General features: G+C 36.5%; 2 protein-coding genes and 1 non-coding gene across 4 annotated transcripts; all 3 read right to left on the minus strand.

Annotated features, from left to right (window-relative positions):
• Positions 1 to 6,572: 6,572 nt before the first annotated feature.
• LOC122055493 (endoplasmic reticulum-Golgi intermediate compartment protein 3-like) lies at positions 6,573 to 14,914 on the minus strand. The gene is made up of 12 exons (XM_042616955.1): positions 14,801 to 14,914; positions 14,300 to 14,394; positions 14,021 to 14,103; positions 12,501 to 12,576; positions 12,300 to 12,367; positions 11,788 to 11,872; positions 9,805 to 9,923; positions 9,630 to 9,713; positions 8,291 to 8,437; positions 7,705 to 7,813; positions 7,486 to 7,605; positions 6,573 to 6,833 (listed from the first exon to the last, which is right to left on the minus strand). The coding sequence occupies exons 2-12, from the start codon at positions 14,385 to 14,387 to the stop codon at positions 6,757 to 6,759; spliced, it is 1,056 nt and encodes a 351-aa protein (XP_042472889.1). The 5' UTR covers positions 14,388 to 14,394; positions 14,801 to 14,914; the 3' UTR covers positions 6,573 to 6,756.
• A 578-nt stretch (positions 14,915 to 15,492) lies between these two features.
• On the minus strand, positions 15,493 to 15,580 carry TRNAM-CAU. The gene is given in 2 exon segments: positions 15,493 to 15,528; positions 15,543 to 15,580. It is a non-coding gene; the product is annotated as a tRNA-Met (tRNA).
• A 366-nt stretch (positions 15,581 to 15,946) lies between these two features.
• Positions 15,947 to 22,927, minus strand: LOC122055495 (methyltransferase-like protein 25). Of its 2 annotated transcripts, none has more exons than XM_042616957.1 (14): positions 22,611 to 22,927; positions 21,642 to 21,799; positions 21,445 to 21,540; positions 20,758 to 20,841; positions 20,493 to 20,567; positions 20,176 to 20,256; positions 19,840 to 19,967; positions 19,491 to 19,757; positions 19,195 to 19,369; positions 18,051 to 18,134; positions 17,317 to 17,434; positions 16,922 to 17,115; positions 16,532 to 16,740; positions 15,947 to 16,369 (listed from the first exon to the last, which is right to left on the minus strand). In XM_042616957.1, the coding sequence occupies exons 2-13, from the start codon at positions 21,768 to 21,770 to the stop codon at positions 16,558 to 16,560; spliced, it is 1,614 nt and encodes a 537-aa protein (XP_042472891.1). In that variant the 5' UTR covers positions 21,771 to 21,799; positions 22,611 to 22,927; the 3' UTR covers positions 15,947 to 16,369; positions 16,532 to 16,557. The 2 variants fall into 2 exon arrangements, with proteins under 2 accessions (XP_042472891.1, XP_042472890.1); XM_042616956.1 differs by having other exon boundaries at positions 22,589 to 22,927.
• Positions 22,928 to 26,362: the final 3,435 nt, after the last annotated feature.

The following is a 26,362-nucleotide window of genomic DNA, read 5'->3' on the forward strand; positions in this document are numbered from 1 at the left end:
CTGATTAACTGATATGATTTTATATCAGACACAACATGAGATTTCAACTTATTTCTGTCGTAATCCATTAATCAACCTATAGAGTTCCGATTGCACCAATTTTAGTTCCTATGAATTCTTGAGATTGCAAGGAGTTCAAATATGCCCTCCATTGTTTAGTTCGATTTCTTTGAAGGTGGGATTTTATATCAAGTTCAACGTATGTTAGATATCAACCGATTCTTTCAATAACATTTTAATACCCTTCGAAAAACCGAAATAAACAATGGATAGCATATTTGAACTTCTTATAATTTCAGAAATCCATGGGACCTGAAATAAATGCAATCGGAGCTCTGTAAATCAATCAGTGGATTTTGGCTTAAACCCATTGATTGACCTACAGAGCTCCAATTACACCCATTTCAGGTCCTGTAGATTTCTGAGGTGGTAAGGAGTTCAAATATACTATTCATTATTATTTTTTATCTTCCCTAGTGAAAGTGTTTTGAAAAAAATAAATTTGAATAGAATAAATCGATAGATGAGTGAGAGATTAGCTTTCCACGATTGTAGAGAGAGGAGGAGAGAGAGATTAAGGTTGCATGTAGTTGACAGGAGAGGTAAAATGAAAAAATTAACCAAATTAGTATGTCTTTTGGTATACCTTTTGATAAATTTAAAAACTGGATACACCTTTTGGTAAATTGCCGGAAGGAAAAAAGAGTACCTTAGTTTTTTTTTGTTAAAAATGAAATAACCTTATAAAAATTTATAAGGATTTTTGGGATTTAAAGGCGTTTAGAGATACCCTATTTTTAATTAATTTAAACTAAGTTTATAATCCTACTCACCCTATTTTTAATTAATTTAACCTAAGTTTCTAATTCTATTCTCCTTATTTTTCCCGATCCTTTCTCCTTCTCCCTCATTTGTGCCAATGTCGACCCCCTTCTCATTGCCCTCTACCATGATCCACCGCCATCTCTTCCTTGACAGCTTCGATCCTCTGTCTCGTGGCCCTTTGTCTTGACCCACCGCCGACTGAGCTCTCTCCCTCTTCCTCATCTATCTCTACTATCCACTTTTGATCGTTTGCTGGTTCGGGTGTTGCCGCAGGCACGGGGCAACGCTGCCGGCTTCTTTGCTGCCACGAGCAATCGTTCGTCGGCTCTCCAGCTTGACGACGCCATAACCTCAGTGGCCTTCGTCTGTGTAGAGGCCAACTTCTCGGCACCCGATAGTATGGTCGTCGGCCGACCGCCTACAGCCTCCAAGGGGTCTTTGGCAGCCTGCCCCGACCCAAACTACAATCTAGATGAGAATGTGAACCTAGGGAGGGATCATAGTCAATTATGGTTAGATTTCAGTCGGAATCTAGCCACAATTGCGGAGCATTTTTATAGGTGTGGACCGTGCGGCAAATTCATAAAAATAAGATTGTCGAGTGACAAGAAGTTGCAATTATTAAATTTGATATAGCTAGCAAATAATTCAATGTTATAGGAAATATTATACCAAATGTTACAGGCCCTAGAGAACTCAACAGGAAAGGTTAGAATGACACCAAGGTAGATCTTGACAGTCATTCCAATGCTCAACTTAGTCCGGTGATCAGAAAGTTTGATGGAGTCTCTTTGTGCATACTTACATTCATGGAAGTGGACTCCTTTTTATACCAACCCCCAATAGGGAGGCATGAATTCTACGTTTGGGTCATGGGATTGTCACGTATATCTATGTGGCTTATCCCTATTTCATAGTCGTCCCATGTTCTCCGCTTATCATAGTACTCACGTTCCTCATAATTAAAGGGAAAGAGTTGGTGACCGCTTTTGGAGAGATCTGAAATAGGTCATACTAAAAGAGTTGGACATAGTCGAGATGGGGAGGTTTGACATAGTCGAGTTGAAGATGTCAAACATGGCCGAGTTAGAGAGATCGGATGTGGTTGAGTTTAGGAGGTCGGATGCGTCCAAGCTGAGGAGGTCAAATGTGGTCGAGCTGAAGTGGTTGGATGCATTCGAGTTGAGAAGCGTTGTGGCTGAGTTGAGGAGGTCGGACATGACCAAGCTACACGCTGGGGCTTAATTTAGCGTCTCGCCGGATCCACTTTAGGTTCATTTTGACCCGGATCGATCTTCTTGACTTACAATTTAATTTGACTTTTGATGTCCAAAAATGGAAGCGGTGGAAAGCTAGAGATGTGGCTGTTACGTTGACTGGATGTAGACCACGTCCCGCTCTACAAAACAAGCAATGTCAGTGTCAAACCAGGGAAAAGGTCCCCGACGTTGGCCATCCGACGCTCAAGTTAGTCACCGGAATTATAAAGGAAAGCAGAGCAACAGTAATGCAAGGGTAAACAATAATAATGCGTGCCTCCGCCGGTGTTTGGACCCCCTTTATATAGAACTCTGGTGGGTGATGTGCACACTCCTTGAGACATGGACACATTCTCCAATGTGTCTTATGAAAAGTCTTGTCAAAAAAGTGCCTCGAACACCATATTTTAACAGGATATACTATTTCTGACAAGACAGTAGAAGCTTCCGTCGTACGATTCGGCTGTTAATCATGTCTCGTTTCAACGGCACTATCTCCTAAAATGATATTGAGAGATATAACAATTGTCCTGCTGCTTGGCCGAACGGAATAACCGCTCAGCCGGGACTCCTTCGCTCTGTTGGTCTCAAAGAGATAATAATGCTCCCGCTATTTCACCGAGCGGCTATCCCGCTCGGCCGGGACTCCTCCGCTCTGTCGGCCTCAGCTGCTCTTCTTTGTGGTGACTGGGCATAGTAGTTTGTAAAAGAGATATAATAGAATTATCCAAATTGACCGGATCTCCTTCCTCTCTCCCTATTCTTCTTCTTACAGTTTGTCCATCCCGTTCGGACAATCTCTTCCGTCTCCTCAACGTCCTGTCGTTCCACACTGAGCGTCTGACTGTCTTATTATATTATCTCGAGTTTGAGGGATGATCAACTCAGACAAGTCTCTTGTCGATTGAACACTGATTGTCCCGACCAACCATTATAATCGACCTCCGTTCGATCATCATAGGTGAGCCTTTTCACAATTTGATGTTAATCATTTTAATTTTGATCTCCATCTCATCATTCGACCCTTGCCGGATGGAGCCCCTTTTTATCACCCCACCATCTGTCTTGATCTAAGCGTGATCAGCCTTTCTTCCTTTAATTTGACCGATAGCTCAATACAACTATAGACTCCCTACGCCTACTTACGTGGATGCGACTGATATCCTCGATATAAGTATTCTTAAATTAACTGATAAATTTCGTGTTTTAATCCGTCCAGGATGGAAGGAAAAAAAACTTTTTAGAAATGCATAATAGAAACAAGATTGGTAGGTTCTCTTGATTCTAAAATGAAGAAATATATTGATTACTTGATATTCTTCGAAAGATCTCTCGGTGCTACTCATTGCTTATAGTTAGTTTATATTTGTTGATGAACAGGGCAGTGCACCATGCAATGACTTTGACTGTTCACTTGATCCGCTTACATATTCTTGACGTGACTGAAGATGATCCACATGCAGAGCCTACTGTGCACGTACGTCGTAGACGTATGCATTATGGATCTTGTTGCAGTGTTCGAACAGTTTGCTTTTATAATTTTGTCTCCTGAAATGTATTCAATCGAGCAGTCAGGAAAAGAATTAAACCATCTGTTTTGTCGATCGACGTATACACATATTCTTTCATTTTTAAAAGGCTTCGTCTCAACTTGACTTGCACCTGAAACACAACAGCTGTCGTGTATATAGTAGAGACAAACCAGACGGTTATGGGACGTCCCATCGTACGATGATAAAAGAGGCTACGGTACAGTGAATCCTGCGATTGGACGGCCAGATGGTACGGCGTTTCCGTCTACGTCGTCGTAATGTCTGAGAGAGACAGAGACGAGACGAGGATCTCGCTGCAGGTTGTGCTTGGCCGGGAATCCCGCAGCGGATCGCGGCCTGTCGCGTCGCTGTCCGCCGGCAGGACAACCACCTGGCCACTGTCCCTCCTCCATAGTCCACGGCCCTCTCCCGCCGCCTACCTCCGGGGTGAAGCTCCGACTCCTCCTCGTGCTCCCGCTCCCACTCCCGCTCTGCGGCCGCCCTCAAAAGCCACGCCGCTGCCGTGTCAGCGAGCTGCGCAGGCGCGCGCGTGACGCCCTCTTGATTAACTTTTTGCTCGTGGAAATGCCTGCCGTGACTAGAACTACTCAACTTACCATTTTGATTGTACCATTTTGATTTATTTTACTATTTTATGAACCATTTAAACTTTTAATAATTAATTTTAATAAAGTCTAAACTAAAATTATATTAATATATTTTTTTTTATTTTTATATAAAAGTAATTTTGACACGTATTAGTAATTTTTCTAAGTAGTTTATATAAAAATAGGAACATGTCTCTTTAATCTTGTATAGTAGAATTAACAACATCACGAGTGGAAAATTTTCAATAAATTAAAAAATATATATATTTTTTTACTTTTAGATAAGATCAAGTATAATTAAGAATTTATATTATTGGCTAAAATAAATTTTCGCCAGTATATAATTATAATTACTAATTATAATTACCAACCAAAATTAGGTTTGACTAACCATGTTTAATTTTTTACTTACTAAAATTAGATTTAGCTTGTAATTTTAATTTTTTAATGACCAAGGTCACATTTGGCCAGTAATTTTAGTTGTTTACCGGTCAAAATTATTTTGACCGAAAATTTTAAAATTTTATTGACTAGAGTTAAATTTGATCGATAAATTTAATTTTTTTATTGTTCAAAGTTAGGTTTGGTCGATAATTTTAAATTTTTATCAAGCATCGTCCTTACGTTGTATTATTGTATGAGCCTAACACATTTTTACCAAATCTAATTTATGGACTTGGGTACTAATTTATGTGTATCTCATATAACATGTATGGGTGGTGACTAATATATATAAAAATTTATTATACTTTGAACATGCGATAGTCCACGACACAACCACAAGTTTTTTAATTTATTATTTTACTTTACTTATGGTTAAGTCAGATTTAAATATTAAGTAAAAAAAAAATTGATAGTTTACCCAACCGTTCAATAAGTGACGTTGGACGACTCTCTGTGAATCTGAGTGTCCGAACCAATCTTAAACACCTCAAGTGGCTGAAATCCAACCCGCTTAAATTGTTTGGCGGGGCGGGCCAACCCGACGGGCCCAACCCAAATTGACGGCTCTACACTTGGGGCACCTGAGAATGGTTGGATTCACATAAAATTGCTCATAAATCGCTCATCAAATAAGTGTGCAAGCTATATATATATATATATATATATATATATATATATATATATAGAAATGGTATGCTGCGGACAAAGCCGTGCGAACCACTGCGGACTTACCTTCCTGATCGGTCTGGTGACCAATCAGGGAACCGATCATTTTCTGATCGGTCTCCAGAGATCGGTCTGGTGACCAATCAGGGAACCGATCATTTTCTGATCGGTCTACAGACCGATCAGGAGGTTCCCTGATCGGTCCAGAGACCGATCAGGAGGTTCCCTGATCAGACTGGTGACCGATCAGGAAGGCAAGTCCGCAGCGGTTCGTACGATTTTGTCCGCAGCATATCATTTCTGTATATATATATATATATATATATATATATATATATAGCCAATTAGATTTTAACTTTAGGATATATGGATTAGGTTACATTATTCAATTTTTTTAAAAAAAAATTAGATGCTTACAAGATGTAATATATGCATTTAGAATGTTTAGGGTTTAAGATTTTTAAAAAAATTGATCTTTAAAATATTTAAAAAATAATTGAGGAACCTAGATCAATTCTAAACACCTCAATCAAGAGTCACACCATTCCGCAACGTACCACAATATAAATATATATATAGGATGATAATTTTTTCCACAAATTTGAGATCTCATTGGGAAAATCCGAAACAGAGATGAATTAAGGAAGTTTTTTTAGATTCAGAATTTTTCAAATCCCCACAAGTTGAATAAGGATGAGTATGAAAATCCTATCCTCATCCTGAGCCCGAGATCTATGATATGATGATGATGATAATAATAATATAAGTTCCTATAATATAATATAATATAATATTTTATAATCAATTTCTTATTTCAATACTTTTGTGAAACCTTTTTGACCAACTCAATAGACATTTGAAATAGGATAGAGACGGATAAAAATTCCCCATAGGGATGAGATTTAATCCCCACAAGACCGAGGATTAGGATTCCTCGATTAAACAAAATCATGGAGGTAGACGTGGAGATAGAGCTATAATTTATGGGCGGGGATGGGGACTGCAAATCCACCCCCACCCCATTATCATCCTATCCTTAATCTTATAGACGATCCAACATCATAAATATTTAAACATCACATACGTAAGAAATATCCTGTGTGAATTTTAAACACTAATCGTATGAGAACTCATTCTACCTTTTACCATCGCACCGTGACCTGAGACAACTTAAATAGTATACTTAACCGAGTAGTTGTTTGGGATTTTTAGTGAAATAATGATCTTTTCTTTTACCATGGCACAAAAAGACTGATATATTAGTACAAAATCAAGTGAATGTTAAGATTCTATGATCACAAAAACTCCCTAAACTTTGTCGATCGAGATCAACCGACAACCCTTTTTAAGACTCGAAGCAAAAGGTTTTAGAAGATGATAGTTCCTCGGATTTCCATAATTACTACAAAGTGCAGTTTGCGATCACCTCGATATGCTCTGCTGTCTCTTTGACTTCGTCATGGCTTCGATAATTCGGTACATCCATCGATCCAGCATTCCTTGTGACAAAACATACAATAGTTAATGCATTTCAACAATAACAGACTTCCCCCAATGAAAGGGCTAGAAGATTTAACTTGTTGTGCATGACCAACGAGTAGAATTCAAGATGAACATACAGTTGATTTCTTAAATCACCAAAAAAATTCTTTTTTATAATTTTATTAGATATCCTTGAATGAAAAAGATATATAAATGATATATCTAGCAAAGATGATCTTGAAGCAAATTTTGATGGTGGCAGAAATGAAATAACATGTCATAATTCATTTGGGAGGAACTATTTGGGTAGATATTGTAAAATGTTTTAGTACAAAGCTTGAGTAAAGTCTACAAAAAGTTCATGATTCAGATGATCTTCTTAAGAAAAAAAATAGCATGGAAATATAATTTCAAGAAGAGATTCGAAAGGGGAAAGGATAACCTAATTACTTCTCGCCCAAAATTGACTGCAAAGTATGATAGAACAATGTCAACCATTCCAAGGAAGCCCACATATTACTATAATGGCCTCAAGTAACTAACATGAATGAGTGACGATATACCGGCATCAATTAAACAAAAGATACAGCAAAAAATATCTGGACGTGTACAAGAATAATCTTGCAAATTTTTAAAAAATTGAAAAGTGTCAGAAAGATCAGCATGTACCTGTTAAAGCAAATGTGCCACCAAGCACAGCACATAGCCGAGTTAGGAAATGAAGAAAACTACGTCGTTCTTCTCTTATTGTCACCGTAATAGGTGACAGATCATACAAGAAGAAAACAGCTGTTCAAAGGAAAAGGGAAAAATGAGGTTAAAATTCTACCCCCAAAAAAAAACAAATCATTTTGTATGTTAAATCAGTATGACACTTGAGACATTGACCTGGCCATGACCTATCAAAGTCACGCATTTGCACAAAGTATTCTGTGACAGAAAACTGGTTTGTAGGCAACACTTCTTTAGAGAGGTATCTGTATTCCGTTGGAACAATCTGCATTGAATTACCAATTAACCTCTTTCTTGTCTTTTAGAAGGAAAAAGTAGTACTACAAGATTGAATCTAAAGACAATCAAAAACTAGTGTTCCGCAGATTATATTAATTAAAAGAGCAAAATCAAAAAGGTTATAGATCACTACACAAACTGTGTAGAAAATAAGATGTGGCTAGAGTTTGACAAAACCATAACAGACTAAGTAGTAATGTAAACGCCAGGACGTGAGGTTTAACAGTAGATATTTATCTCACTACATGGAGAGTAAATTTCTCAGTTGAAATCACAGAAAAATACAAGTAAATGAGTGCTACTTTTGCTAATGCAGGTTAATCCAATAAATGAAACCAAAAACAGTAGGTTGAAAAACCAAAAGATAAAATTTTTGTTTAATGAGATATAAGAAAAGCCTCAGATGTCAAGAAAAAAAACATCCTAGTACAATCCTGCAATTAGATGAAAGGGCAGAAACAACCTTTATATAATACTTGAACGTTCCACTTGTATCATCTAGTATCCTTGCAGTTCCATCAAGAGGATTATGGATCCCTGGATACTTTGGTCCAAAAGACAAATCGTGAATCACATGACTTACATTCACTTTTTTTGCTCCTCCAAAAATCTGTGCAGGAAGAATATAAAATGATGAGGTAATTGTAAAAAACTGCATACTATTGTAACTTCAGACGAGTAATAAATTTAGCCACATATGTTGCCATATTAATTAAGTGCTTTGGGATACCAGAGAAACAAAATTTATGTTAAGAACATGTAGGAAAGAAAATAAAGAATTAAGTTTCATGTAGAATTACATTTCTTTCATAGTTATATGGTTTCAATTTGAAAAGTCCAGATTGATGAGTTTTGAAGTATAAGCATTCAGAAGAACTGTTTTGTTACAAGATCTTCTAAAGAGTGACAATCTAATTCTTGACAGCAACAAAAGCAATGAAATTAAAAGGAAATATGGGTATAAATAGGGTGGTAACTTTAGCCTCATCTCTCAATAAAAATTACTTATGCCATGTTTGGTTCATCGAATGGAATTGATGTGAATAGAATAATTATTCCCAAGGAATGAAATTGATAAGGAGTGGAATGAGTTTTGTATTTACTCAGTTCATGGAATCAAATAGATGATTCATTTTCGCTGCAACGTTTGGTTTATAGTAATGTAATTAGTAAAATCAAAAAATAAGTTTATAAAACGATAAGATATCCCTCTGAGTAATAGACTAAAGTTTGCTCGGCTCCTCTAGCCTATCTAGTTTTGTCTGACCCTCCTAATTTGGATACTCTAACGGGCTAGTTTATCCATCTGGCTCAGTTTGTCTGTCTTGCTTATTCAAAATATGTTTTTTTTTGGAAAATTAAAATAGGCATAGTTATATGTTGAAGAACGAAAGGAGTAGGAATTGGCAGTCATTGGCATGGAGTACAAATTGGCTGAGAAAGATACTTAGGGGATAGCAAATCCATGAGAACCGTATTCCGTGTTCACTTTTGTAAGTAAACATAGAAATAACTATTCCACGGGAATTTAATAGGGAATAGAATATCCCTTCATATCAACCAAACTCCGCAATTACTGAAATTGATAAAAATAAATATAAAAGCAGAAATTTTACAAAGCAAGTGATAGGAAATAGTAGGGACCAAACAGAATGTGAATGCGATGAGTGGAAAGATGAAAAAGAATACAGCGTGTAATGATATAACATACTCATACAGAACATAAAGTGCAAAAAATAAAATTACCAGGCATCATTCAGTAAAGTATTAATAAGTTAGTTATTCATTGTTATCTAACTAACCTGCTGTGCAACAAAAATATTTAAACCATGGACCGATATATGGAAGTTACCAGCAACCCTCTGCACATCCAAAACTCCATATACCTGCAGAAATTGATATAGCATAATATTGATGATGGAAGAATTTCAAACTGAAAAAAAAGGAGATAAAAGCAACATATTGAATATGTCATACTCTACATCCTTCACCATTTGAAATAGCCTGCTTGACATTCTCAATCATTTTTTCTGCATCAGAGCCCAATGTATGTTCGTGCTTGTGCTGAGAGGATTCATCATGATGATCGCTTTCATCTGTTGACAGTTTCCTGACAAATTAATTTTCTTCAACTATTTTCTTAAATGCAAGAACCAATTAAAATGTCAGTTCTAATCTGAAATGATAGATTACTTCAGGAACACTAAAATGCCCCTAAAGATTAAGACATGTACTGATGCTAGAAAGGGAAAAGGAAGGAGAGGGATGGAAATGATGAGGGAGGTGAGAATAAGGGAAAAGGAAGGAAACCATGAGGGAGGGGAGAGCAAGGGAAAGGAAGAAAGCATATGCCCTTGTTTGGATACTAATTAGAAAGGCAGGGGGGGGATTGAAAGGAGAGGACAAGGAAAGAGTAGGAGAAAGGAGAAGAAGCATCTTTCCTCTGCATACTAAGGAAAATGAAGTGAAGCAAATTAATTCTTTCCTTCTTATATTTTTAATATTTGAAAATTTTGACACTTAAGTATACTGAGGGAAAAGGAGAATAATCCATTGCTTCCATCTTACTTCACCTCATCCAAATATTTTTTCCCCCTAAACAGAGGACTAATCTCTCCCTCCCATTTGCCTCCTCTCCCTTTCATTCCCTTCAATCCAATACAGACTGTAAGGTCAATCTCTGAAGATTATAATATTTGATAGAAAGTATGAACACATACAGAAAGAACGAACAATATGTTCCAACTAATTAGGATCGACAACATAGATGTCATATGATCATTGAGCTTATGACAAACAACAACAACCAAGCCTTATCCCCTAGGTGAGTCGGCTAATTGAGCTTATGACATGTATAGTAATAATCCATAGGACATTACAATCTTATCCAATTTTGTGAAATTAATCGTTAGTCTGCATCTTCCAGCCACCACACCCACTTAACTAATCTAATTAGTCTAACTATAAATCTATTGCCTATGAATATATTGTCACCTTCTTGACATATTTTTCTAGGATACAACTAATTGACTGCAAACAATAACATTTTCATGATTATTTTAGTAAGACTACAGATTCATGTCATCATTCCTATCTCATCTATATTATGGCTAATTGTAATACTACCTTAATGAAATTTCCTCTTTAACCTAGGCACCAGTAGTGATCATACATAAAATCCATAAATTTTCTCCAGCTTAGCCACATAATTTTTACCCTAAGAACAATTTCTTCAACAATCTCACTCTAATTGTATGATATAGACCAAGATACACTAATATATATCCATCCAACTTAAGCACGTGAGTGTCCCTCTATGTGCCCATGCCTTCTAAGAGTGTATAATCAGGGGCTCAGGATGGTTTTTCCAAAATCCTCAAGAAACCTGAATCAAAACCTTGAGAAGAAATGAACTCTACCAACCCATCAATTTAAATAAGAATAGCTAAATGAATTCAACCTGCTCCATTTATGATAATCTCAACATGCCACAAAAATGCGTTCACTGAGACTGTTTGTACCTATAGACAAGGTGCTCATGAAGGTAGGGATCTCTAAGAATTCTGAAAATATTCAGTTTGGCAACTGATTCATACAATTTAAAAGGCAGTCACCGATATGGCAAGGAAAACAAAACATTCACATACAAAAGTACTAAAAAACATAACTTTTATTGTTTCTTTTCCTGTCTATTTCCATTTTTTGGACAATAACTACTGAATCTGCCCACGTCCCATAGTTGCGCAGACAGAACTTCCAAACTACAATATATGAAGCAAAAAAAAAAAAAAAACTCTGCCCCCTTTCCTGGTTAATTTGTTGATCAGAGAGAATCAATATGGATGAAATTATCTAATGATGAAACCAACTTTAACCATGAAGATAATAATAACATTCATATATCAACACTTTCATCAAACCAGTTCAAATAACAAAGATAGTAAGGACTACAAATTTTACCATGTTTGTGACCCGAGTGTTCTTTTTCAACAAGATCTGATAAGTATTCTGCACCCATAATTTTTCCATCCCTAGTCAAACGAAGCTATAGTATTCAAAAAAGAAAGAAGTCAGGTAACAAATTAATAACTGTACTAACTTTAAGTATAAATGGTACACTCTAATTTGTATTTTTCTGATTTCATGTTTTAAGAATGGGAAATTATTTAGACCCAAGGAAGGCGAAATCACTTTCATTAATTTTCAGTTACATGAAGGCTTCCTGGACAGAACTTCATAGCAAGTTTAAATTGAATGTCTTACTTTGAAGGAGAAATCTCATGAAATATGAAGAAATACATTATTCTTAACTTTTAGTCTTATTTCAAAGAACAAAACAAAATTATGTATTCTGATTTATGCAAGAATAAGACTTCATACATGTATCCTCTATAAGAATAATCATAGTTGTTGATAACAAGATTAATTTTTTGAACAAATAGATCGCAAGGCCAAAAGGTTATGGTCATTACTTTCCAAATATTTGTGTCCAGATCCACCTCATGTTTTCCAGACATGTCAATGGCGTCCACACTTAGAACTGGAAACAGAAGAAAGTTTAATCTTAGTGATCATGTAGAAAGCTTGGGCGCAGAATCCAAACAACAAAAATCTTTTGAACCATAGAAACCTCAGGAAAAAAAATACAAATGAAGCAAAGGCACAAAACTAACCTTCACAAGGTAACGATGGGAATGTAATATTTATATGAATAGGAAGATTTTCTCCTCGCTTTACATCCACAGACATCTACAGAAAGAGTAACTCTAAGTTTATAAGATTCAATAGCTGAGAGCTAACAATAAACTTAGATTCAGCAGAAACAAACCCATCCCACAAACATCATTCAGCATTTATATAATAGGACACACAAACTAGTTCAGCTAATAGCTTAGAAAACCAAAGATTTGCAAATTACTAGTGCTCGCAAGATTTTGAGAACAATCAGTTCATCAGTTCAGTATATGCTCAATATTCTAACCCATTTGACATGTGATGGTCTGTCATATGATATGAGGGGTGGTTTGATTAATCATTCTATTAATTTGATAACTTGCACACCTTGCTACAAAAGTAGCCAATAAGAATAATGTCTGACAGTGTTTCCACTTTAAAAAAAAAAGTCAAGTTTTTAGAGAAGTAAATTTCATCCAGATCAACTACATTATGAACGAAATAATATCACAGATTATGAGAATTGAGTGCAGTTAGACTTTAGCAGACGTTTCATCAAAAGCCTTTCAACTGAATATTAGTAGTGATATAGCCTTTCATAGTTTAGAGCAGCAATTAGATCCAAATGACCAACTACAAAATGAAGGTGTCATCACATCCATGACTCTTTGCCAGTGGATTCCAACACTGGATAAAACATAGTCCAGTAATCCAAATGTTCTATTTTCATTAAGTAAAAAAATGGAAGAGAAAAGATTACTACAAGTATACAAGATAGCTAAAACAAACATCTCAATTGCAACCAACATGTGAACTTGAAAGAAAATAAGCAACCATGAAATGCAAATCCAAGCAATGATCATGTACATGCTAACTATTTCAGAGCAATCAAATGGAAATTAATACTTGACCTGGCTAATTCTAGATAACATATCTCACATTCAGATATGCTTGTTTTTGTACTGCAGCCACCAGGCTGCAAGGAGATAAAGCACCTGGCTTTCATGATGAATTTCACCAAAACAGAGAATTTTATTGACTAAAAAAGATCAAATACAAAAGGGTAAGTTGGGGTCTGTAAAAGGCTCCAACCCAATTAAATTTGGAAGATAAAATAAAGCAAATGGGATAACAAATATCCACTTGTCTAATGTGATTTGACAACTTAGAAAATAAATTTTGTCCACAAATTGGACAAATATAATGCTACCAAAAAAACTGAACACCAAAATTCCATACTAAATTGAAGGACTAGCAAATAAGAAATTATAAACCAATAAATTCCAAATTTTTGCATGTCTGGTTATACATGCTTTTTAATATTCGAACAATATATTGCCAAGTAGAATGAAAATGCTTATCATATAGAAGCATAACTAGTATTTGTTTGCTGAAGCAATGGAAAATGGAAGGAATGTTATTATTAATGAAACAAACATGTATAGAAAAGAATACCAGATAAAACTACCAGATGATTCTTACTCAAACTATTCAGAAAAGTAAAGAATCGTCAACAAACCTGATGAACGGTATAGGTAGTGAGGTAATACTGCAGCTCGTGTACAAACAAAGTGACCATTACAGCAATACCAATGATGGAAACTGCAAAGAAAACAAATCAAGGACTGCAATTTGAAACACAAGACAGAATGTTTACACAAATGGAGAAGCAGGTAATTAAAACAACATAAGAGCACAACAATAAGGACGACTTAAGAGTTAAGTTAGCCTGATGCTATCGTCTGGCATATATGTTAAAGATACAGGAAACAAAAAATGAGGTTTGGTATCTACATACCAATAGCCCCTGAATGAGTCTTCTGCAATAGGTGCTCCTCTGCGCGAGGAAATGCATCAAAATTCCTCAAACTTTGGAATCGCCCCATTTTTTATCTTCGAGCAAAAAAATAACACTTTAAACCACTAAACCTTTGTTTACAATTTGAAAAAGAAATAGTACACTATGAAATATATTTATCCTACATTTCTCGCGAAGTAAAGATATACAAAAGTAGTTACATTTACTCCCTCAAGTTCCATTTTTTCCCCTTTGGCCAAAGGTAAAAGAAAATCAGTATATAAGACGAGAAAATCCAGAAAATAAACAAACTAAAAAGGAGGGAGTAAGAAAATTTAGGTTAGAGACGAGGGAAAACAGGGTGGAAACCCTCGTCCAGGCATCGAAACATCGGATCAAACAGGATTCGGTTCAGTGACGGAACCAAATCGAGCAACAAATAAACTGCAGGTAAAGTATAAGGAGAGAAATGGATTGGGAGAGCCGATTTCATCGACGCACCTGGGAGAGCTGCCGATCGGAACGATCAACCAGTCGCCTTCGCCGTGCCGTCGTCTCGTCGATGGTCCTCCTGGATTTGGACTCGAGGAGAGAACCCATGGCATTTGTGTAATAATGAAAGGGTATTATCGCTGATGCTGCATCACCGTTGATCACAAAATCGCTAGATGGACGATGGAGATTGCAAGCAGATGGTCGCTAATTAGATTTCACTCGTATTTAGATCCTAATAACCTAAAATTTTCACTTACCTTCCTAAAGTTCATCAAAATGTTTACTTCACCTTCCAAGATAAAAATCATGTATTATATTCCAAAACAATCTTTTGACAAATTTTAATAAAAGACTTAGCTCAGACGCGCTGGAGTCATCTGATAAGAATCGGATGGTTGTGATGGACCCTGAATTCTATACTTGTAGCTCATTCGCAAATTAGGAAAAATAGGGGTATAGCGGATTATTCCTAAAATTTTCACTTACCTTCCTAAAGTTCATCAAAATCATGTATTATATTCCAAAACAATCTTTTGACAAATTTTTTGAAATATTTTAATAAAAAGACTTAGCTCAGACGCGCTGGAGTCATCTGATAAGAATCGGATGGTCGTGATGGACCCTGAATTCTAAACTGTAGCTCATTCGCAAAGTAGTAAAAATAGGGGTATAGTGGATGATTATTCCTAATAAAAACTTGGGGTGAGAGAGGCTCGAACTCTCGACCTCAGGATAACTCAATGAAAGCTATGAGACCTACGCGCTAGCCAACTGCGCCACCACCCCGTTGTTGAGATATTTCACCTAAATAAACTTATGTTAATAATATTAATACTACCATTATCATAAATATTTTTTTATTCTTATTTACAAAATGAGTTAATTATCAAATTTTTTTAAGGAAGTGTGTTCGTATCGTTAAAACAAACGGATGAAAAAGAGAAAATTAACTAAAATTAATTCATCAAAAAAATTTTAAAATATTTATTATTGATGTATCTATAATAAATAAAAATCACTTTAAAATATTTAAAATTGAATAATAAATTGAAAATAATCTAATAGCAAACTATTTCGATTTGATTTCAAATTGCTCAGTCGTAAATATGAGAATATTTTTGCTGATTGAAAACAAATAAACAATTTGAAAAATATACTGGAAAAAACAGAAATAATTGCTAGGCTGACAGTTTGTCTACCTATTACAAACCAATATAACACAAAGTCTCAAATATTCATTAAACAAAAATGCAAAATTAATGTGTAAAAATTACATTAAATCTCGGGAAATAATTAATGATCTCACTGAGAATTAAAACTCCTGAATCTGTGATGAATTATCTTCCAAATTAAACTCCCTTCAAAAGATCACTCACTGTTAGTCTCCTCGACGTTGATGGCAAAGAACATTACTCGCGACTTTGGCATAACAAATCAGCATCTGGTTTCAGCAACCAAGCACCCAACTGTCAACTAGTTTGTCATGAGAAGTAGAACAGTCGCCGCGACTTTTCAATTGTCGTAAGAAGTTAACATCTAGTTTCAGCACCCAAGCAGACAACAGACAAGCTTAACCTATCGATAGCGATCAAACTATCAGAGAAATTATTTGTATTGTATGATATGAATCTTAGATCCTACAATTCCGCAACTATGATTTTGAGTAGTCTTTGAGGAAGTGTCATCTTGGAATGCAAATGAGCAAATCTACTAATTGAGATAGAAGAGTAGTAGTACCTTTGTAGGGAGAAAAAAAAACTGCTTCATTTCCTTCTAGCAATAATTGCCATATTTCTCGGTGATAATGTAGGATTGAATATAGGAAACAGAGACGCTTCTATAGAATTTCCTTGTTCTTGCAGGAACAACAATCTATCGAGCAAAATGTAAGTCTCCACCAATGGCCCTAAAGCAGCGCGAAGAGACCAAAAAGGACCAATAAGTTCCTGAAAACAGGCAAAACACTAGCTCAGTTGACACACAGATGGTATTGATATACAATCAGTGGTATAAATAAAAAAGCAAAAAAAGTACACCATTTCATCCAACCATAGAAAAAAAGTTAAAGAAACACTACGACTGTGAAATTAAATGAAGACAATTATTAAACATTGCAAAATAACATACAGAATAGCTTTGTGCATGGTTCCATATTCCCAGAAGATCCATATCTTCAGAAAAAACACAACCAAGGCGACTAAGACCTGACTTGCAGAATTCTTCAAAGAGGAGATATTTATTGGAATTCTGGCCATCTTGGCATCCACTGGCAAGATTATGACTGGATTTTCCGAGTTCTGATGAGAAGCCACGCATGTCGTCTGCAAAATTAGAAGAAAACAACTTCAAAAACTTCCTGAAACTTATAGATTATTTATGCAACGAAATAATTCACAAGTGAATGGCATTTCCAGGAGGTATCACAACATCCATAAATTTTGTCAACATTATCAAATAAGGTGGCCACTGAATGATCATGAAAAGAAAAATGCTCTAAGAAGGTAATGAAAATATGTTTCTACCTTCTCTACTAGTCTGGGATTCTCGAAGCCTCCTGCATTGTTGGCGTCGTATAGTTTTCCCTTGTCTACCAATTGATGGACTTGACACTAAGATTGTTGGATAGTATTTGTCCAAAACCTACAAGTTGAAAAAGGTGTGTTTACCGTATGTGCTTATGTAGTAACAGTTATCCAGTACACAACAAACATTTATAGCATGATAATCCATAATTTTTACATAATAATAACAAGCCACAGTAGCCTGACTATTTGGTGTCTAGTATGTTCAACTTTGTCCAGGCCATATTGGACACTAACTCCAGAATTGTACTGCATAGTGGAGATAAACTATTGAGTGCTATTTAAATTTAGTCCTGGTTAATATGGTTAAGATATGCTATTATGGTAAAATGATGGGAAAGAACAATGGGAACTGGTACAATGACCAGCTGCAACAATTCTATGCAGACAGGCGAATTATAACCATGCTCAAAAATTAATATTCTGGCATCTAACAATAATAATCAGTGATCCATAATTATTATCATCTTCGAATTTAAGATGTAGAAAAACCTGAGGCACAGCTGCTACAAAAAAAGTTGAAACAATTTAGTCTACACATTGGCAAAGTTTGAACAGCTGCTATTATGCAGGTTACCAATAGCAAAATTACTGAAAACTACATAAGAAAAGCCAAAGAATAAAACATTACTGGAGACTACTAAACCAAAATTCTTAACATAAAGAAACATGACCAGTTGAAAAGCAGCACGAAAGGCATGGACATCAAAATTTTGAAGTGCAGCATCTTCAGTAAGAGTTCGCCATCTTTCAGCACTCTAGCCAAAAAAAATTATGAGGTAATTTGGTCATTTCTGGTTAAGATATTTTCCAGGAAAACAATTAAGAAAGGCACTGATTAGAAAATTTACATTTCTCCAGATGGAAAAATTCATGCAAAACCAGTATCCAGTACCTACTCCAAAGAGAGTATGATATGGGGAAAAATATTGAATGTAACTGAAGTGAATCAAAAAATAGTAGAAGGGAAAATCTTAACTTTACAAGCAGTGAATATGTAGCCAGCGCAAAAAAGAATCAAGTGAAGTTATTGGAACAGTTTCAATTGTTCTCCATAACTAATAGTCATTGATTGGCATTATGCGTTAAGACTATAAGTGCCAACTGACATGGAGGCCTGTCCCGGCATGACTTTGCCTTAAGAACGATTTGTGGATTGACAAAATAGTAAGATAAGCTCTGAATAGATATTGTTGAACTAAGGTTCTTGCAAACTGAAGTTTCCAGATAGAATGATATTGTCAATTGGGTTAAACATAGTTAGGAATGAGAGTTCCGTGAACATTGTTGTCATTAGGATGAGCAGAAAGAATATCTTGATTTTCAGAATTAGTCTCCCATAAAGGCATGATCTTTAATTTTGCATATCTGGATGATTACCTGTTTTTCTTCTATTAGTTGTACACCTGTAATCCCAAAATTCTCTCTCGCTCATCTCATAGCAGAAAATATATGTAAAGACATGCATATTAATATAATTACTAATTATTTCATACTGTTCTCCTTTTCTTCTGTTTGTGAGTCCTCTTCAAAGTTTTAATCATTTATAACATGTAACAGAATGAAATTCACAGAACACACTAGAGAGTACAGACCCAAATCCTGCATGTACTAAAGAAAACAAACTTATGCATACAAATGTAACTACTCATTGCATCAAAGTCTGTATTATTCTACAACCTTTAGCACTTGGGTTGTAGGTGATTAGCCAGGATTAATTTCTTCAGAGTTTTAAATCATCTATACATGTACTACAATGCAGGGCACTATGAACCAAAATCCTGAGTGCACTGAAGATAAATGTTATCAATTACAAACCTGGCATGCAAGATCACGAGCATTTTTTCCAAGTATTAGGCTGGACAGCTTAGCAGCATTGCTGATTGGAAAGCCACATGAACCACCAGCCTTCTCTAAGCAGTCTTCAGAAAGCAAGTTGTAGCAACATCCAACGCCAACTATAGCTCTGACTTGTTTGCAGTCCACAAAGGTCCTGGCTTGCCCATTAGGAAAGGAAAATAGAAATAATGGGTACCGCAAATACATGCTTCAAAGTAATTCTTAAGTGAGCAAAGTGTACTACAGCTGAAAGAGGTTTTAGATATAATATTTACCTAAGCATGTTAACTGAGAGATCTCCACATGCATGAAGTCCAGCAAGAACCAAAAAGGAATTACCATACAGGTTAGACAAACTTTTTCCTTCTGCAATATCTATTTCTGGAATTCCACAATCACCACGATCTGATGTGGATGACCGCTCTGCTGATTCTTTGGTATTATTCTCACGTAAAGAAGCAGAACTTAAAGCTGTCAAAGCTTCACTTGAAAGGATATGGCAAGTAACTGTCTGTGGAATTTTGAAATGTGGGCTTCCTGCACTAGAAAAAAAATGAAGCATTGCATATTGGATACAACTAAAAAAAATTACAAAACAGATTTGATATTGGGAAGATATTACACAATTTAGCTGAATAATGCTTTTTAATCCTCTCTGCACGGGCATTTGTAACATTGGCATGGTGCAAAGAAGCGTCAATTGCTATGACAGGAAGTTGGTAGTGGAATGATAATGCTTGTGCAAGATAACCCTAACAAAGCCAAGTAAAGCATATTCAACCAGCAAAATATAATAAAAACAAAGAGAGCAAAGAAAACATGAAGAAAATAAAAACCAAGCTTTTTTAAAACGATATTATTCCATGAGAAAAGAAACATATGTTCAAACAAATGCTTGTTCAAAATTGTTGTTAGCATGCCAAGAGATTGGTTGAGATAAAAGAGAAATTAATTGCATACCTGACCAGAGCCAACATCTATAATTTTTCCTGCTCCAGACTCATGGACAATTGAACTAACAACTGCAGATAGTATCTCCACCTGATCACAAGCAATTATCACACACACACACACACACACACCAAAGAAAAGCAAGAACATGGTTGATTCTAGAAATATTGTGATCACATAAAATATCCTAGCTTGTTGATATAATCCTCATGTCAAGGGATCAATTCCCTGTATAGACCTAAAAAGGATATCCTAATACTGGAATAAGAAGGAATAGGAGATCTAATGCACCTAGAACATTTAGGAAAGGTACATATGTTACCTACTTCATGCTTTTTCTTCAAATTCATGCCTTGAGAAAGGACAGTACTTAGGGAAGACACATGTAAATTAGGTGAAATCTGCAAGGTAATAAGGAGGTGTGATAAGTCCAATATTACAAATATTTCAAAATATAACAATAAGTAGAATGATGTTGAACCATAACAGAAGCAGAACAAGAATAATCATAGCATGACTAGTGCAACTACTTGTATAAAAGCAAAGAAGTCTTGAAGCAGTAAGACAGTTCAAGTATTGTTAAGAACATACCTTGTCCAACAATTCTTGCTCCCTTGGAAGGACAAGAGACCTTAAATCATACAAAAACTGTTTAAGAGAAGCAGGCCAGTAATCCTGGACAAAAATGAAAACAACTTGGTGAAATAATTCCAAATATAAGAGCATACTTAGATTTTCCATGAGGAATCTGACAGTTTTGATTTTTCTTTTCTCCTTATATGCTATACATCAATGATTAGTTTTCTAGCAAAAGACCTATTAATGTGGATGTCGAGACAAATGTAATAAGAGAATCAGATAGTGTCATGATAGTTGTAACCTATTAATTTCATAAACAATAATGAAAGTGGAAATGTGTTGATAAGAAATGCTCTAACAAATAGCCTCTTTCTGGAAATAGTTCTTTTTTCCTTATTCAGCAAGTACCAAAGTTGCGACAATCTCCATGAAGACCACATAATACAAATCCACTGAATTTCCTAATGTATAACCCAATTGCTGTAGTTTAAACAAAATACAGGTTTGATAACCTTAATATACAGAAAATCTACCCAAAAAAATTCAAAAATCATAACAGCGATACAAAAAAAATAATGGAAAGTAACTTAAATGGTCAATAATAATTAAACATCATTAAGCTCAAGAAACCATGAAAATTTCATGCAAAGATACTTTATCCTAGATCTGATATGAACATGAAGGAATTGAAAGGAGTACCTGAGTACAACTAGATGGCAACTTCAAAAGATTTGCCGCAGATTCTTTACGGAGACAGTCCATCCACTGATCATCAACTAATTCCCACAACCTTTCCTGCAAAAGGTCCAAATAAGGAGCATTTAAGAAAGTGCCCAATAAAGACCCAACTTTGCTTGAAATGAATAAAACAGAAACTAGAGCATCCAGAAATGAACCTTGAAGAAATTGACAACATGAGCATCCAGAAGGGCCCTATAGGGCCGTATGAATTCAGCGATGGCATTCATCCATTCCAGAGTTTGGGCCATGGTCTCACAGGAGTAGGTACAATGCCGAGAAGCCATTCCCTACTAGCTAAAAAATTCCCTGTTTTCTGTACCAGGGGAAAGCAGGTTAAAATGAATAGGCGATGCAAGATTACGAGTTTTGTAAATCTCATTCCAACTTGGGATTTGGTGTCTGTTAAATTATAGTTTATCTTAGCAGTCATTATGACTAATGCACCAAAAATAAAATACATTTTTTAATTTTCCATAAAAAATTTGTTATATGAGTTTAAATTATCTAATATTTTACTTGATTCCAAGTCCATTTATTCATGTGAAGAATGTCATAATAGCTCAGATGATGGAATCATTATTTTTTTACCTGTGTGACTGCTAATATCACTAATCTTATAATTAATTCAAGATAAGAAATGAGTAAAAATTCATCGAACAGAGACAAATGATTATAATAAGGTGATCCATGAGTGAACTATGATTGATATGTAATAACACTGGCACTAAGTCCACTTGGCTAGAGTATGTTTGATCCCAAATGATCGATTAGGTGCCCAATCAACGACATATCCACTCTCGTACAAGCTGAAATGGAGATAGCTTCCTATGATGCCAGTTATTGAGAATAGAATGAGATTTAGAAGTGAATAAACAGCCCGATCTCCAGCTTATGGATTTAAGCTGGGAATTTAGTGTTCAAAACAAGGCCATCGAATCTATGGTGTGCCGCACTGTCGAATCACCCATATCCGACCCGGAAGCCAAGGAAAAAAGAGAAGAACTAAATCCGATAAAAAATATTTATCAGTCGAACAAAAGAATCGCCTTGGTCATTCTCTCCTGAGAAAAGTTAAATGAGATAAAATTCAAGTTAACAGTACGTGATATGAAAGGCGACCGAACTCCACTACACGGGCGTCGAGGAATGCTTCGAGCTCGAAATGGTGGGAGAAGCGCGAAGAGGATCCGGCGAAGACCGACGAGCGAGAGCGGTCGCTGGCTATGGTGCGACGGCGCGAAGTGTCGCGGGAGGGACGAGAAGACAGACGAGAGCGGGGGTTTAGGGCTTCTTTGTTTTCTGGGCCCAACTCTCCGAAGAAATTTAATACCGACTATTTATGTCTTAATTACTTATTTAGCATAACTAATTATGTCTTTACCGATTTAAACTTTTGTCGAAAGGCTATTTAAAGACACTCTAAAACATATATAAACCAAGTTTATGTCCACTAATACGATCATCGGTCCTTAATTTCTCCCCTCCGCGGAATCTAAATCATTACTCCGCCGGAGCACAATGATTCCCTGGACGGGCCTCCTCCTCTCGGCCTTCCTTTTGCTATCCACCACCACTTCCCACGCCGCACGCCGCCTGACGGAGCCGTCGCTCCCTGCCGATGCTGACCTGGCGGCGACAGCCGGTTCCCTCGGCACCGTCAACTCCCCGATCCCGCCGGACTTGTTGGCCGCCGCAGGATCCATCCCGAATCTGCCCCCAGGAACCAACCTCACGGCCCTGGCGGAGTCGGTGCCGGACGAGACCAAAGCGGAGTACTTGTCGTCGATGGGGAACGGGACCGCGCCGGCGGACTTACTGGACCAGGCGGACCTGCTGGCGCTGGCGGCCGGAGCGACGTCGCTGAAGCCGATGAACATCGACATCCCCGACATGCCGAACGTGGATATACCGGATTTCTCTCTGCCTCCGATTCCGCAACCGACCGTCTCTATTTTCGGGCACGAGTTCCGAGTGCCGCTGGCCGACATGCTCGGCAGCGGGGGCCACTAGCGCGTTAGGAGCCGATGGGTTTTGGTCATTTCATTCGACTGAAATCGCTGCGATGTAGACGGTTGACATGTGGCCTCGGGGTGGATTTTTTCAAATTATGAGGATATTTTTGAAAAGGAAAACCTATAAAAGTTTTTACAAAATTTTTATTTATTGCCGATCAAAATTTTGCAAAATGGATTGCAGATATAGAGATAATTTTACTGGGACACCCTTACTAATAATATTAAAAAGTGTAGAATACTCGACGTAACGATTAAACATCGATTCTCAAAAATTGATAACTTTAAGTTTATCTCATCATATTACTGACGCTTGAGTATCTGTATGTATTTCTTTCTATATCCGTGAGGACAGTACTAGAGGGACTATTAATGTAACAGATCTATATTTTTTTAAAAGTGTATTTTAGCCCTCAGGGCGTAGCGCAGATAGTGGACGTATGACATCTCTGGCGTAATGGCTAGGGGTCGATTCTCAGGAACTGACGACCTGGGATTTACCCTACCATGCGCCTATGATCTGTGTACCTACATGTGCTTTCCTCCATACCCGTAGGGCCAGCACTAGCAGTAGGGGTGGCAATTCGGTTCGGGTTCGGGTTGACGGGTTCGGGTTGACAGGTTGGCGGGTTGGCAAATGACAACCTGAATCCGACCTGATTATTAATTCGGATCAAACTATTCAACCTGAACCTGATCTATTTATTTGCACTTGACCCGAACCCGACCCGTTTGATCCGTTTGACCCGAACATGACATGAATTCATTAAAGAAATTTTGTATATTAAATTAAAAATTAAAAATTAAAAATTAAAAATAACATTTATCTACACAAATTAAAAATTCATATCATAAATGATAAGTCATGACAACATTACAATCAATAGCATATATCTATGTTTATAGTTTTAACTTTTTTAAATTTATAATTTTAGTTTAAATTTATAATTATTTATAAATAGGTTCACGAGTTATAATTGGGTCATTTCAGGTTGACACGAACCCGACCTATTTATTAATTGGGTCAATTGGGTCGATCCGATTTCGACCCGAATCCGAAACTACTCAATCCTAATCTGATTTTTTTCGTATTCGATTCGGATCGTATTTTCATGTCGAATCAAAAATTATCACCCCTAACTAACGGAATCACTAAAATAACGAATCTATATATTTTTTTTCTTAAAAGTGTATTTTAAATGATCAAATTAAACTCATCGTTGCTCCCTCGGTAGATAGTATAATGCTTTTTAGGCAGAGTCACGACTTCTATAAAATTAATAGATGAAGCTATAGACGTCAGATCTAAGAGGGTCGAATGTATAAACTGTAACGCCCGAAAATTCTCAAAATTATTTTAGAAATATTCTATGATTTTTCTGGAATTTTAGGATATTTTTATAGAATTTTTGGAGTAGCGGAAGTAGCAAAAACAAATGGAATCGTAAAAGGGTCTAGGCGAGTATTGAATCCGGGACCTATCGGGTCCGATAACCTTTAGATAGCTCTAGTAACCAAGTGAACCCAGCAGGGCCGTGCTGAAAGGAAAGGGGAACAATTATATTTATATTTGAGTTGGGACGAATTACCACTTAATATAAATAGGGGATTTAAGTGAGAAATTGTTATTTTCTTAAACGAGAAAACTCCTCTCCTAAACCCTTACACGCCGCCCCTTCTCCTCTTCTTTCTCTCGGCGCACCAAGCCCCAAGGGCTAGGTTTCCATCCCAACGGCCATAGGAGCACCTTCCGGCGACGACTCCGACACGAGGACGTTTCTCTCCGCGAGAAGAACGCGTGGGCGCAGGAGAATCGTCGAGAAGATCGTCTCTAACAGAAAACTAGCGACTAGATTCGTAAGAAAACTAGCGCAAGAGGTAAGAAACCCCTCACCTGCAGTATAAGTAGCTAGTCGTATGGTTGTATGCATTGTTTTAGCCGTATGCAGATTTTCAGTAATAGGGTGTGAATTAGCGCACATCAAGCGTTTGATTAAATGCTTAGCTCAGTTAAATGCCACAATAGACATTTTAATAGCTTAGATGAATGCAATAGAAGTATTTTTACAGCTTATTTAGTTTTGCTACAGCTTTTATGAGACTAGACGTCCAATGGGTGGGCTCCCACAGTTGCCCCTAGGTTCAGATAACCTAGTTCTGGGTTAGACAACATAGTAAAAGCAAGACAAGAATTATTAGCTTATGTTCAGTATTTTACTTTCTCAGTGGCACTGTACTAGATTAGATATTCATTGGGTTGGGCTCCCATAGTCGTCCCTAGGTTCAGATAACCTAGTAACCCTACTAAATTTGGGACTTGTAAACCCGGGTTTAGTTAGGGATGCGCGCATAGCACGTACAGATGCCGGGTCCATCAGCAGCATGATTACTACTTTAATCTACTTATGAATATAGTTTTCAAAACTTCACAACATAGTTATGTGAACTCAGTACAGCTTTAGCATCAGTTTAGTATTAGCTTAGCTCAGCTTTTGTATCAAGTTAGTTTCTATTGATACAACATGATATTTTATGATTAGCACTTATTGCCATGATCAGTTTCTCATTTCTATGTTTTGTCTGTCATGCCATGCTTTAGCATATTCAGTGTGTATTTCAAATAGCATGTTTCCAAAGCATAAATCGTATCGTATGCATGTTTTGTGAGGTAGATGGTTTCTTACTAAGCTCGCAAGCTTACAGATACTCTTTTCCTTATACTGCAGATAAAGGTAAAGGAAAGATGGACTAGTGGAGGCTGGAGGTCAATGCAAGGAAGATGTGTGTGGATGGAACCTGGAATAAAGACCTTGGAAGAACTAGAATATTCAAGAACTTAGTGCTTCTTATTATGTTACTCTTTG

This window comes from Zingiber officinale, chromosome 3B, assembly GCF_018446385.1.
Source record: "Zingiber officinale cultivar Zhangliang chromosome 3B, Zo_v1.1, whole genome shotgun sequence".
Lineage (NCBI taxonomy): Eukaryota > Viridiplantae > Streptophyta > Magnoliopsida > Zingiberales > Zingiberaceae > Zingiber > Zingiber officinale.